General features: G+C 44.0%; 1 protein-coding gene across 2 annotated transcripts in view; it reads right to left on the bottom strand.

Annotated features, from left to right (window-relative positions):
* Faxc (failed axon connections homolog, metaxin like GST domain containing) overlaps positions 1 to 15,701 on the bottom strand; it is a 67,212-nt gene that overhangs the window by 10,185 nt on the left and 41,326 nt on the right. For both annotated transcript variants that reach the window (XM_060386058.1, XM_060386059.1), the window contains exon 5: positions 5,468 to 5,584. In XM_060386058.1, the coding sequence (XP_060242041.1) occupies positions 5,468 to 5,584 (117 nt within the window). The remainder of the gene's footprint in view (positions 1 to 5,467; positions 5,585 to 15,701) is intronic.

Genomic DNA, 15,701 nt, shown 5'->3' with positions numbered 1-15,701 from the left:
GCTCCAGATCCCAGGCCACTCATCTTCCAATGAGGGGATTTGTGCTCAGGAGGCAGAAGCTGAGAAGCCGGCACTATCATGCCCTTCAGGAGACACATATAAAACCTTGCCCTGTTTCCTCCTTCAGGGACAGGCATGTGGCTCTCTCCCCAGGTACCAAACTAAGAACTGTAAAAGAATGTAATGACAGCAAGAAAGGGGGAAAGACCTCACAAGAAAGACAGAGGCTGGAGGTCCCAGGCGGCTCTCTTCAACTCAGTCAAATCCATCCCCAGGAGCAGTTCCAAAGGACCACGAGAGAATGAGAGCCTTACCCAGTGGTACAGGCCTACGATCCCAGCCACGTGCGAGTCTGGGACAAGATGATCAGAAGGGTCGAGGTTTGCCTCATGTGGTGGTTTGAATGAGTATGGCTCCCATAGGCCCATATATTTGAATCCTTAATCACCAGAGAAAGGCACTATCTGGAAGAATTGGAAATATTAGGAGACATGGCCTTGATGAAGCAGATATGGCCTTGTTGGAGGAGGCATCTCAATGGGGTGACATACTTTGAAACCTCAAAGCCCACGACAGGCCTGGGCTCTCTCTCTTCCTGCTTGCCGATCAGGATGTAGCTCACAGCTACTTCTCCAGCAGCGTGCTGCCTGCCATGCTCTCTGCCATGACAGTAATGGACTAAACCCCTGACACTGTGAGCTAGCCCTGAATTAAATGCTTTCTTTTTATCAGAGTTGCTGTGGTCATGACGTCTCTTTTCAGCAACTAAAACGTGACTAAGACACCTGAGCTACAGGGCAAGTTCAAGGCCGCCATGGACAAATTCATGAGACCTTGTCTGTAAACATAAAAGTAAAATAAAAAAAATTAAAAAGGCCTGGGGACACAGCTCAGCTACAGAGCACTGGCCTAGGCATGAGAAGCCTTGGGTTTCATTCCCAGCACTGACAAAAAAAAAAAAAAAAAAGAGGAGAGGGAGAGGAAGGGAAGCAAAAGAGTGGAAAGAGAAAAGCGGGTGGGAGAGGAAAAGGAAGAGGAGGACAAAAAGCTAAACTCTAGCTGTAAGAACTAGAGACACAGCTTTTGATGTTCTATCATTGGGGCTGCCTTTCCTCATTTCTTTACCTTTCTCCAGAAGAGCTGTTCCCTGGTGGTGTGACATTCATGTCACTTCTGTGTGAGATCGTGAAAATCAATAATCACATCAGCCGACATTTATAGGGTCCTCATCGGGAGCAAGGAAGCGCTGCAAGTAGTCCACTCGTTTGCTGAGCGCGCTAACTCCACCATGCTCACACCCCACTGTGACCCAGTCTATGCTGAGGAGCAGAGAGACTGGCCCGGGATGCAAACATTTTGCTGTATTTGTCGGGGACTACTACCCCGTGTTTCTTCCTGCAACTGTGAAGGGAAAGAACTGCTCCCTAACAGCAGTGAGCTCTGGTGGGAAAAGTTGTAACGCTCTGGCATAGTTGACAGCTTTGCCTAGATGAGAAGGACTGTGATCCCACAAACCCCCTCCTGCCCCTGAAAAGAGAATGAAGAAAGAGTGACCATCTAGAGTCCGGGTCTCCCTTCACCTGGCTCTGCTAGTCCTTCCCGTGTGCAAGTTCCCATCAGATGACCCCCTCAACCTGTTACCACCGCCCCCCCACATACACACAGAACAAACAACAAACACTGTAAAGGTTAGCAGTAGAAGCAGGTGTTGGGAGGGCGAGAGACAGAGAGACACAGAAAGAGACAGAGAAAACCCCTTATCAACATAAATGTCTGTGCTCTATGTAAGCTCTATGAGTAGAAAAAACTGCTTTTCTTTAAGGCACACTCAACCATAGTTACCAACGTTTTGCTCTGTAGAGTATAGACTGCTAAAAAGTTAGTGTGCTGCATCCAGCACTGGTGAGGCTATGGAGGTCAAGCATCACACTGTGCGGCTGGCAGAGGGTTAACTGCTACACCCTACTCCGGAACATATTTAATACTGAAAGAGTTAAAATACATGATTCAATATTTATTGAAACTTTAAATGTACATATCTGTTTGCTTTAGATTCTACTTTGAGTTCCCCATTCTATTAAAACAAAATCATCCGTGAATAAAGTTATACGCGCACGGGTTTTAAGCTTGGCATGACATATCAGCTCAAGAAGAAAAGGGGAGATGGGAGGAAGAGAAAAGGAAAGATAGATATCCATTGGTCCTGGACTAAATCACCTCTTCTCTCAGCTGGCAAAGCTTCTAATAAGTTAAAGTAATGCACAACCGCATTACTTAAGCAAATAGTCAAAACAAACAAATCAGAACTATGTATAAATAAATCTGTACCTGAAAAAAAAAAACCACATTAATTCTCCTGGGCTGATCATTCTGTGGCTGGTTCCGGACATCAATAAAGGGGAAATCCACACATTTTTAACCTGTTCTCTTATAATTCAACTTGCAACCATTATGTATTATTGTCTAACTTGGAAATCCAATCAAGCAAATAAAGAAAAAACCTAAAGTGTCTCTCTCACACAACTCGAAAGCTGAAGGCTCCTCTACTGACTCAGCAATCCTAGACAAAATTAAGAGACGTCCCTTGGACTTTCCCACGTGGAAACACCCTCTGCTGCTTTCTTGGAGAAAAAAATAACACGACTAGTGTTATCTTCCTGTATTACCCCAATGTCCCTAATCAAAAATGTTCTGTGAACAACTTCATTGACAATGGAAACACTGTCACCAAGACCTAGAATCTACGGTAAATTTTCTCCAAGATCTAACGGTGCGTGGTAAGAATGAAGATGAAAGAGAGACCCCAGCAAAAGCCACTCCCTGTCCTGGGTCATTACCAGCAAATATCTGTCAAACATGAGGCCAGTGGCCAAACACACACACAGACACATGTACTCTGCAGGCATGTACACAGTACCGCCCTGTCCCATGTTCAGGGACTGGCTACCACTGTGGTTAGCTACACAGGACCATCAGAGAGTCTGGGATCAGTGACCCGAGCCCAGAGAGCTCAGAATTCAACACCTACAAAACCCACCGAACCAGCTATGCCCCAGCACAACCTCTACCTGGCTACTGCCAGACGAAAAAGAGCAAGAGCGGCAGAGTAAGAATAATTCCTAGGTGGTTTTCAAAAATATTAAAAAACATTTTATATGTTTTTTAATCTATCAAGTAAAAAAAATAAACGACAAAAAAACATTGTTGGTGAAAGTTTCTGAATCAGGTTTCTCTTAGAACATGAAAAAGTCTCCTGATTAAGACACCAGTTCTGAGTCTACATCAAGAACGCTTCTGAGGGAATGATTAAGATCAAAACACATTATATACATGCATGAAGGTGTCACAGTGAAGGCTGGGAACACAGCTCAGGGGCAGAGCACTTGACGGCATGTGCAAAGCCCTGTGACTCATCTCTAGTAACACACACACACATACACACACACCACTAAATAAAATGTAAAAAGAACAGAAAATGTTACATAGGACATGCCAACAAAAAATACAGAAAGGCTATTACTGCTAGTAACACAGGTTACAAAAAAGGTTAAAATTTTAAAACAAATTATAGTTAGCCTAATCAAGGAAGTAAAGTAAAGAGGCTGTCAGACACTGCTCAGAAGAGCAGAGAGCACGCTGGCCTTTCTCGAAAGCATGGAAGCATCTGTCCTTCGAGCTAGCGGTGCCTACTTAGGAGTTAGCCTCAGGGAGTAATCAGAAGAAAGAATGAGTACATAGATACAACAAGATTCACTACAGAACATTGATTCAAAGTAAGGGAAAAGGGGCCAGAGAAAGGGCTCGGTCGGTGAAGTGCCTGAGGACCTGAACTCAGATCCCAGAAATGTAAATGCCAGGCATGAAGGTGTGTGTCTGTCACCCCAGGAATGGACGGTGGAAACAGATCAGTCCCCAGTGCTCACTGGCCAGCCAGCCTAGCCAGTCCGTGAGGTTCAGGGAGAGACCTGTCTCAAAAAGAAACAGTGGAAAGTGAGAGAAATAAACTAATGTCGCCTTTCAGCCTCTATACACACATGCATACACAGGCACAGGCACTAGCATGATCACACACACACACTATACATATACACACATACATCCATACACATACACAAAATTTATGGGGTTTGAATTTTTTTGTTTTGTTTTTAGAGACAGGGTTTCTCTGTGTAGCCTTGACTATCCTGGACTTGCTTTGTAGACTAGGCTGGCCTCGAACTCACAGAGATCTGCCTGCCTCTGACTGCCTGAGTGCTGGGATTAAAGGCGTGCACCACTGTGCCCAGCCACAACATTTTTAAAACTTAAAAAAAAAAAATACTAACAACCCTTAAAAACAAAACAATAGTAACCACACAAACTACAACAATATAGCAAAAGGATGAAATATTATACAACTGCTAAAAACACATTCCTGAAGAATAGTCGATGGCAAGAAAAAGCAAAATGCACTGCTTATTTTAAAGCTTTAGGTTTTAACAGTGTTGACATTATGATTCCAGCCTTTTACAGTGCATACACACTTGTACTTGATAAAACATGAAAAGGCATAGGACAGTACCGGTAGTTCTCTGTGAATTATGAGGCCGCAGATGTGTGTGTTTGTCTGCTTGTTTGTTTGTTGTAAGACAGGACCCCACAACACAGTGCAGGCTGGGCTGGCACTCCATGTAAGTAAGGCTGGCCTTGAACCCACCGTCCTCTTGCCTTAGGCCCCATGTGTGGGGAGTGCAGCTGTGAATCACCGAGCCTAGTCTACATTTCTCACTTTTTACAATGTTTCTATCTTTTTTATATTTTCTCCAGTTAAATGTGTAATATTTGGTAGTGGTATGTATAGCTACAGTGTGTGGTTTTAATTTTGATTTTTGTATCTATTTAGAGAGTCCCAAGTAAAGTCAGAGGAGAGCCTGCAGGAAGGGATTCCCCTCCTACCATGTGGGTTCCAGAGATGGGACGCTCGCTGTCAGCAGCATCAGGTCCCTCTACCTGCTGTGCTGTCTTCCTGACCACATGTGTATTTTAAGAATTGCTGATTGCTCAGTCTGTCTTTCTATTCATCTAAATTAAGAATAATTTCTCATTATGTCAAGCAGTCCCAAGAGCAGCTTGTGTGGCTCTGTCAATAGCTAGGACCAAAGAACTAAAATCACTTTAATATACTCACACACATGACAAGGCCAAGGGTGGTCTGGTTGTTTATTCTAAAGCTACAGGGAAAAGCTTCCCTACTCAAACCACTCACACTCCTGGGTTTGGACCAGTCCTAAATTATCCAGGCTCTTTATTACTGCTTTCTTAGCAAAGTTTCCACCAAGAGAGCAAAAGCAGTGAAAGGGGTGGATACAAAATTAGCAGCATGCTAGGGACAGAGAACTGTGGGCATCACTGCTTCTCACTGCACCCACCTCCCGATGCTGCTGCCCACCCACCATCCTCCTGCAGCATGAAGGGAATTACTGCTTGCCTTTGATTAGCCGCTCTGGTCTTGTCCCCGGCAAGGTCCACATCGCCTGTGCCAAGTGTCCAAACACAGTGGCATCAAGAGTGGAAAGCTTGGGTCCCATGATGTACTTCTTGTCACCTGCAGCAAATGGAACAGAAATGTCACTGGAGCCATCCATGCTGTCTCATATGATCACAAGGACAGTAAGCACATTACACGTTTACAGTGCACCAGACACTATAGAGTCAAAACGCATGCATGCCCTTTCTAAAAAAGACAACAACAACAAAATCCCAAATGTTCCATGACACAACAGCTCCCAAGGTAACAGCAAAGCAGGGGAGGGTGCTCACATCACAAAGGAATAAATGTAGGAAGAATTTGGGAGTTTTAGTTCTTTAAAAAACATAGAAATATTATAGTAATGTATTTTTGTTTCAATCCCAGGTGTGGGATTGTCCACAGCAGCCAACTATGATTTGCCTCAGGCTGTAGCAGAGGTATGGTAGCGGCAGACAGTTTCTGTTATTGTGTGACATTTGGAATTCTGGGGACTTTTCAGAGGGTGCATAAAATGCTAGGGCCCCAAGAGGCGTGAGGCCCCAAGAGGTTGGTTGGTTGGTGTTGGTTGTGGTTGGTCATGGTTGGTCATGGTTTGTTAAGTAGAAGTGTGAAAAGAAGCCACAAAAAGAAGAAATTAGGTATCCTGACAGCAAAGATCAAACTTGCTCCAAGTAGCTCAATGCCCCTAAACAGCAGGAAGTAGTCTAAAGATGTCGCCCCATTCTGACCCTTGTCTTTATTCAAGATCTCTTTCCTTACCTCTCTATTTTCTTTCTTATCTGGTGTTAGAGGGTTGTAAGCGTGGAAGAAAAGGGGTGGAGAAGAGGAAGAAAGAAAAACCTACAAAATGGCTAATGCTGGTTACAAACAAGGATGCTTCCAGAGAAAGGAATAATTCAACAACTGACCTCCAGAGAACCTCCTTGTCTCAGCTCTAGTAATCAAAAGATGTGATACTTGTCAATACCTAGAATTTTGCTAGAACAATCTCAAAAGTAATTTACATCACGCACAGGAGACCTCGTTGTTTGTAAATCAATATATTTGCTTAGAAACAAACAAAAAGCCCAGGCTAAGAAGTTTGAAAGCAAGGTTGTCCATGATACTCCTATAATTAGGGCAACCGTTTAACACAGAGTACCAGCTCCCCTGGGAAAGCTCAACTACAGAGAAGACATAAGGTCACAAGTTCAACCCTAGCATCAGGCCCCAGGCAAGGTGTTTCAGACAACGTTCTCATGTCTCTGCTTAACCAATGCTGACTTTGCCCAAGTTCAGGCCGTGACATGTGGATTATCACACTTGACTAAGAAGAACTACCCAAGCTGCTTTGGGAGCTGTTGTTAGGTATTGTGAAGCATGAATAGACAGCAGTTCTTCTTGTAGCAGACTGAGACCAACAGAAAGCCAGAACTAGTCAAAATGCAGAAAAGAGTTGATCGTGGGATGCCCAGCCCCAGTTCTTATGATACAGCTGCAGTATAAGCCCTATACCTAAAGCTCAGGGAACATCACGGATGGGGGGGGCAGAAATACTTTAAAAGCCAAGGACCAGGACTTCTGCTTCAAAACTGTATCTTCTAGAAATGACAGGGAAGCTACAACCATGAAATCTCCACAGTACAGTTGACTATACAATACCTGGACAAGAACACCACCAATTAACATGCCATCATGGGAGGGGCAAATGTCACAGGACCCCACCTCTAGATGAAAAGCTACAGAGAATCAACAACTGCACAGAAATGGAGAATTAGCCTTCCCCAGGATGGAGCCTCCTAATTGGTCATGCAATACCAAATGGTCAGCCCTAAAAACATACAGATAGCCAAAACTAAGCAGACTCAGCACCTTGTGTTTATATATTTATTCATATATATTTGTAAAAATGATAATTAAGAAAAGGAGGCCATGAATTTGAGAGAAAAGAGTGTGGGAGGATTGAGAGGGGTTGAAGGGAGGAAAGAGGATAATTATCACCCACATATGTGAAAATTTTTATATTAATTTGATGGAGAAAAAAACTGCCTCAAGCTGGCTTCTAAGCTGTTGTCAGGTACTGTATCATAAAGAGGCAATAGTAGAATCTTCACCCAAGTCACATCCTATCACATGATTATCCATCCTCATCATTACTTCACCTCTCAGAGATTTCTTGTCTGCAATAGAGAGGTGGCATTAAGAATGCTTGTTCCTAGGGCCTGGGGAGCTACCTTAGTCAAAAGAGTGTTTTCTTTGCAAAGATAATAACCTAAGTTTCATCCATATGACCCACATAAAGAAAACAAATAGGCAAGACAGCATGCGCTTGTAACCTCCCTTCTGAGAGCCTTGTTCGCTGTCAGCAAACCTAGCCTATTTTGTGAGTATTGGTGAGTGAGAGGCACTGTCTCATAAGAACAGGTGACTATTACCTGAGGAGTACACCTGAGGTTGTTCCCTGGCCTCTAGATGCCAAGCATGAATGAGCACAGGTAGGAACACAGTTGCTCTCACACACAAACAGTGCCTGTTCCTCGGGATGTGAAAACGTAAGGCAGAATGCACCAATTCTGAGTAACTTGGCTGACCACTAGCTCTCTAGTGGAGGTCAGGTAGGAGGGGAGGTTAGGTAGGAGGGGAGGCCAGGTAGGAGGGGAGGCAAGGTAGGAGGGGGACACCCCCCCCAGGAGGCAACACAAGGAAACAAGGCAGGAAAGACAATGAAACTAGGAGGCATCATTTCTTAAATTATGACTGCTGCCAGGCATGGGGCACAGCCCTTGAATCCCTGTGTTCTGGAGGCCTAGGCAGAAAGATTCTTTGTGAGTTTGAGGTCTGCAAAGAGGGAGAAGGAAAGAGTGAGGTGGGGCGAGACAGACAGAGGCAGAGAGACAGAGACACAGACAATCTGCTGTGAGAGAATGGCCCTATCCCACAGGAACCAAGGAATACCCTCTGCTCAGCAATATGCTGAGCTTAGCCAAGTTATCTTTTCTGATGAAGAAAATCGAGCTTTCTTTGTTAAGGCCCTTGGTGTTCCAAATTGTCAGCCAATCTTCATCATTTCAGTCTTACCTCAGAACTTAAGCCAATTTCCCAAATAACAGGAAAATAATGGTAAGGTACCCATGCAAAATAACATACATGGTAGGTATAATTCATTCTTAAAACTTTATTTCTCTCTTTTTTAACTAAAAAACCAAACCAAAACAAAACTCTTTGTATGGTGTGTGTGTGTGCGTGTGCAAGCGTGTGTTCATGCATGCGTCACAGTAGGTACGTAGAGGTCAGAGGACAACCTCAGGTCCCAACCCTCACCTTTTACCACGTATTTGTTTGCCACTGTGCACACCAGGTTTCCTGACTTACAAGCTTAGAATCCTTGGAAGGATTCTGTTTCTGCCCACCAGCTCACTGTAGGAGCACGGAGATCACACAGTACCTGGCTTTATGTGAGTTCTGCAGAATGGAATGCAGGTTCTCACTCTGTGACAACTGCTTGCCTGCTCAGCTATCTCCCAGCCCCGCTGTTTTCTGACCGTGCAACTTGCTTTTTCTGGGCCTCAGTCACTGCTCTGTTAACACGGTCAATACAGATGGCCAAGAGACCCTTCTCAGGACTCTTGTGCTGCGCTGCTAGCGCAGGAGACATCAGCAGATGACCCCAAAATCCCTCCTATTGGGTTGTGTCAGGGAGCCACTGAATCATGGCCAAACCCAAGCCAGCCTACACGGACACCTGAAAGATACTGAGAATACAGCCACGCACAACCTCCAGAGAAAGTAAGACAAGAAGAAGATGATGAAGGAGAGGAGGAAGAGGAAGAGGAGGAGGAGGAAGAGAAGGAGGAGGAAGAGAAGGAGGAGGAGGAAGAGGACAAGGAGCAGCAACAATAACAGATTACAGACACACACCGAAAAATCAAGTACTGTATGGCAGTTGGAGAGCTGGCTCATCAGTCAAGTGCTTGCCTGCCTTGCAACTAGCACAACTATTCAGTCTGCAGAACATTCACTGGACTTTTTTTTTTAAAGGATGAGTATTCTGACACATGTTTGTAATCCCAGAACTAGGGAATTAGAGACAGGTGCACCTTAAAATTTATGGAAAAGCTAGCTTGCTTAGCAAGATGTAGACTAGTAAGAGCTACATTAAAAAAGAAAAAAAAAGTTTATAGTAGCTGAGGAATCTCTCTCTCTCTCTTTCTCTCTAAGGGAAATGCTAGAATGTATCTGATAAAAAAAAGTCTCTGATAAAAAAAATCAAAGACTTTGGGGACATGGGAAAACACATATAGATAAAACATTTAGAAACATCTAAAAACACAGCATTGTAATACATATAATATTTATATAATCATTTTAACCCATACACCAACTTATGTACATGGTATTTAGCCAAAACTATTTGGTCTCAGAAAATTACAAGTGCAAAGGAACCAAATTAACAACAGAACCAGACTAAGATGCTGGCATCACAGCCTCTTGAGTTCTGGCCCGGTGTTCTTTGTCTCCATAATGTTATGTGTACATCATCTTCTCAGGGGCAAAGACCCCAGAATCAACAAGGCCTGCAGAGCCAAGAGCTCACTAAAGGATGCTATGATCAGGAAAAGCACAGAGCAGAGAAAGGAAATCAGGGCAGAAATCTGAGCGATTTTAAAGACGCACTCATAAAATAAATAGGGACTGAATTTCACATCTGGGAAAACACCGAGAGGTAGACGCAAAACTGTATGTGTACACGCACAACATGGGCTGTTGTAAACACAAAATATCTTCTGTCGTTAAAAAGTCCTCGAGCACTTGCTGAGGTTCTTCTCGCAGGGCTGGAGAAGGCCTCGGTGGTTAGGAGGCTGTGCTGCTCTTACAGAGGACCCACGTTCAGTTCCCAGCACCTGCCACCAGGCAGCTCAGAACCACGTGTAGCCCCAGCTCCAGGGCACTCCTAGCCTCTGTGCACATCTGCACTCAGACGCGCGTGCCCCAGAGTTAAACACACACACACACACACACGTTTCTCATTCAAAAGAAAATAAATCTTTTAAAAAAGAACTTAAGCTTGCATTTTTAAATAAACGGAGCCACACAAAAGCTGCAAAAGTAATTAAAGTTCCTGTAGGTCTTTCAACTGGTTTCTGTTAATATTAGTATACTGCATAATCACTGTATGATTATAGAAATCAGCAGCCAGGAAATCAACCAATATAATAGGAACACTAACAACACAATCAAGAACACTAGATATGCGTGGTGGCGCACACCTGTGATCCCAGTGCTGGGGGGGGGGGGGGGCAGAGGCAGGTCTCTGAGTCCAAGGCCAGCCTGGTCTGCAAATGGAGTCCAGGACAGCCAAGGCTACACAGAGAAACCCTGTCTCAAAAAAAAAAAAAAAAGAAAGAAAGAAAGAAAGAAAAAGATAACAATAACAACAACAACAACAAACCCTACTGGGGACTTATTTCTAATTTTATTGGGTTTTGGACTCCTTTTTGTTCCTGTTTCCAACTCAGGACTCCATGTTGTGTTTATCTGCCCTGCCTCCCGAGTGTACCTGAGTCTTTCTTTGTCTTCTACAGCCTTGTGACTTTAAAATAGCACTGGTCACAACTGGATCTGGCTGTCTACACCCAAAATCCTAGCACTCGGGAAGCTAAAGCAGCCTGAGATCCTGTCTCAAAAAGAATTGGTCAGGAATTTTATTAATCATCTATCAGCTTGAATTTATCTCAGGCTTGCTCACGATTAAATGTGGTCCCACATTTTTTCGGCAAGAGTACCACAGAACTACTCGTGCATTCTGCTTAATGTCAAATGAATGTTTCATATAATTTCATAACTAGGCCATGGAGGACAGTGTTAGCATAAACAATATTCTGAGCATACCTGTAAAGGAAATAAATTAGCAATTAACTGAGCGGGAGGACGGAGTAGGCAAAGCGCCTGAATAGGCCTCGCCCAGTCAGCTGAGCTAGACGGAAGAGGCTGATCCTTTCCACTAGGAGAGAACTTCCTGGTTGCCTTCCGATTTGCTTTGGTTTGCCTCTGGACCCAGTCTGGAACTTTGGCTCTTCATGGGTCTTCACTGCTGTCTCCAGAGTCCTGCTTCAGCAACAGTTCTTCCTGGTTCTCGGGGTCACACCCACACGTACCATGAGCTCTGCAGCCTCTGACTTGCCAACCCTTTCTGCTGATTTTGGACTTGCCCTCTGCAAGTGTGTGAGGCGGTTCCTTAAGATAAATGTACTCACATCCTAATAGCTGGGTTTCTCTGGAGAGTCTTAATTAAACTCCTTCTGTGAGTGCATGTCGAGGGTACAGAATTATGTCTTATCCCTGGCAATGTTAACTCTGAGGCTTCCTCACAAAATGACTGTATTTCCATTTACAATTAATAATCTCTGGAAAGATGCACTGAAAAAAAAGTCTGGGTTTTCCTGACCACTAACATTCATATTCATTAGTAGATGTTATCTGAGACAATGCTACAGTACTTGCTTCTGGTTTTCTATTTCTCTCATCCTTTCTGCACAAATTAGTTAGAATTTTACTATCCCTCCACCCCACCTACTAACCCATCTAATTATGTACAAGAGCAGGCACACATGGATACTTTATTCATTCTATGGGTTATAACACAATGCTTTTATTATTTGTTTTTCTTTTGAGACAGGATCTCATGCAGCCCAGGCTGGCCTTGAGCGTTCTATATAGCCAAGGCTGATCTTCGATTTCTGATCCTCCTGCCTCCACCTCCTGGTTGCTGAGATATAGGTGTGTGCTGGATATCAAACCCAAGAACTCAGACCTGTTAGATAAGCACTCTACCAACTGACCTAGATCTGCATAAAGAAGAGGAAAAATTAATTAGATTTTACTCTGCTTATAGACAAAGAAGCCAAACTCTCGTCTACAGCTCTCCCAGTGTTCACCAAGTGGCCCCAGATCCTGTGACAGAGGGATTCAACACAACAAAAGGGCATTTTTGTGTTGGGCACTGAAGGAGTAGGCATGCGCCTAGAGCTTCTGTGTTTTCAGGTGACCACTGCCACAGGGAGGGACAGAGGCAGCTGGGGGTGTCTGAGCACCTTCAGCTCTCTCTGTCAGCCTCCAGGTTGGGAATATGGACTCTGTCCCTGGAAAGGATAAGTAAAAGCTGTTGACATGAAAGCTTCGGGCAGTGAGAAGCTTGGGGCACATCAGTACTTGAAGTGTATGCCACAAGAGGCCAGCTCCGAAGCCCAGGGGATGCTTCCTCAAGGTCACAAAGCCCTCAGCCTATGAGACGAACACACATCCCGACAATTCCAGATGACTCTGAAGAGGCCCCAGGGGAGTGAAAAGGCTGGACGTACTGAGGAGTCATGGGATGACGGTACTTCTAGAATGGGACATTCTCAGGTGGCTTCGGCAGCTCCTCTCTGTGAGGAAGACCATACTGTAGATATAGGTGGCACCCAAGCATGGCCAAAAACTGAACAGTGAATGCTGAACCATGAGTGACAAGAATGTTAACGGCCCTGATAATGTTTGCCATTTGTACCGCAGACTTGAGCTTATTGTCCTCTTGATCTCATGGTCCACTCCTCTGCTAAATCACAGGGAACAATCCTACTATCAAAGATTGTCCAGCAGAACTGATGACTTTATTAGAACACAAATCAAGACAAGCATGGTGATGTAAACCTATAATCCCGTCGTTTTGAAGGTGGAGGTAGCAGAATCAGGATTTCAAAGGCCAGGTTTGGCTACCCAGGAAGTTACAGGTCATCCTGGGCCACATGCCTCAAAACAACCACAAAAAAATAAAAAATAAATAAACTCAGCAGATGCATGTGTGGGAAACAAGAGAATCCATGTTCAGAAGTTTTAAAATCCATGTTCGGAAGTTTTCAGACCAGCGATTCTCAAGTTTAGGAGGCATTAAACCACCTAGAAACCCTGCGGTTGTTTGGCCACATTTTGAATAGTAATGTTTTGGAAAACTTTTATACATGCTAATACTCAAGAAGCATTGAGATATGCTGGAGTGGCCCAGTGATGTTAAACTTGAGAACACGTATGACCAGTTAGGAACACAGCTCAGTAGGACAGAGCTCACAGCTCAGGCTCAGCAAGCATGAGGCACTGAAGAGTCTAACCCCATCAACACAACAACAGTGAAACCCCACTGATTCAGGTCCTCAGCCCAGCAGTTTCTCATTCAGTAGCACGGCTCGTAGCTACGCATTCTAAAAAGATTCTAGCTTAATTTGGATAAGTGAGAGTCTGGGAACCACATGTTGAAAGCCACTAGTCAGTTACTCATTAGGCAAACTTCATGGGCCATCTTTAGTCTTAGCACGTCCTGTCTTTCCTACTTCTCTATTTGTTAACCATCCCAACAGAAACCGTGAATTATGTGACTCTACACATAGTTATGTTTAATCTCTCTCCTGTCTTGGAACGGAGAACTATCTAGAGATTAAAAAGCATAATGCAAAAGCACTTTAAAATTAGAAGGTGTCACCCTAAAAAAGGAATTATTTTGGAGTCATCACTAATAACCAATGCAAGTAATTGTTTCCAGAAAGAACCAGTTCAGTATCCCTCCCCACGCAAAAATTCCTTTTCTAACTTTTCTACAAGGTACGTCCCAAATGCACTGAGGATTTCTACCTTCATGGCAGGCACATCAGACCATTGGGTCTGAGATATAAGACTCTCACATATAAGACTGGATACATCTCTTCAGCACTCCCCCATTCCTTCCTCTGGAAGGACATGAAGAATGTGTGACCTGAGGCAGAGGCAGATGGATTGCTATGAGTTTGAGGCCAGCCTGGTCCTCAAAGCAAGTCTAGGACAGCCAAAGCTACACAGGGAAACCCTGGACTGGAAAACCAGAAAAAGAAAGAAAGAAAAGAAAAACAAAAGACTGTATGGCCTATGCATGGCATCACAGTACCCATGCCTAGCATGCTCACTAACATACTCCTAAGCGAGAACTGGTCACCTGCTTTCCCACAGTACTATGGGATGGCGCACTGCAAGGTTTCCTTAGAGCACAAGAAAGAGCATGTACTGCCTCCCTTGCTAATTATTTCCCCAGTTTCAGTTAGTCAGTTTCATTACAGCTCTACAACTTTACAGAATTTTCAGACTACCTGTGCAGAAATGAATGGCTGTACCAGAAAATAGTTTCAAGACAGAAAGATTTTCAGATATGGCCTGCAGAGACTGTTGAATCAACAAATGGAGAAAATCTAGACCGCCCTGCTCAGATGTAGCCCATGGGCAGCTCAGTCACCATGGGGAGTTCCCTAGTAAGGGGAGCAAGGGCTGTCTCTGGCATGAACTCAGTTGTCTGCTCTTTGATCATCTCCCCCTGGTGAGGAGGTCTTACTAGACCACAGAGGAAGAGGATCCAGACAGTCCCAATGAGACCTGATAGACTAGGGTCAGATAGCAGAGGAGAGCCTCCCCTATCAGTGGACTACAGGAGGGACATAGGGGAAGAAGAGGGAGGGAGGGTTGGACTGGGAGGAGATAAGGGAGGGGGCTACAGCCTGGATAAAAAGTGAACAAATTATTAAAGAAGAAAAAGAAAAAAAGATTTTCAAATACTCATTTTTATCATTATATGGTGAAGAACAATTATATTAATGTATATTCATGTATATTTGACACTATATATGATATATATACACAATATATTAGCGTACTTAACACTAATAATTAATTTATAGGCAGACAATTCTGGCGACGTGAAGGTAGATGCCATTTGTGTTTCATATGGTCCCTCTATCGCCTTGAATTAACTGGCAATTCAAGCAAAGTTAAGAATCAAATACCTTGAATGCTGCCCCTAGGAAAGCAAGGAGCATCACGCTCATCTTGAAGTTATCCACCCAGAAAATACATCCTTTCAACTGCTCATGCTTCTAACTCTCTCAGAAGATGACACTGTCGGAAAATAAAACCTGCTTTCTGCTTTCCCTTAAACTCCCGATAAAACCACTCTTCATGTGAAATGACATGTACAGCAGCCCTTGTTCATGAACCCAGCAAACTCTAAACTCACCACACAGCTGTTTCAACAATAAGGAGCTTCCCTCTCAGATGAGGTTATCACTTGGGTAAGTCTCAGAACTACAGTCGTCAACTTTGACAAGTCTCTAGCCAGAGCACTAACTAGCTCAGAATCTGGGGAAAGTTAAAGCTGGGTGAG

The sequence above is a fragment of the Meriones unguiculatus genome, chromosome 6 (genome assembly GCF_030254825.1).
Source record: "Meriones unguiculatus strain TT.TT164.6M chromosome 6, Bangor_MerUng_6.1, whole genome shotgun sequence".
Classification (NCBI taxonomy): Eukaryota; Metazoa; Chordata; class Mammalia; order Rodentia; family Muridae; genus Meriones; species Meriones unguiculatus.
This window is presented reverse-complemented; position numbering and strand designations above follow the sequence as displayed.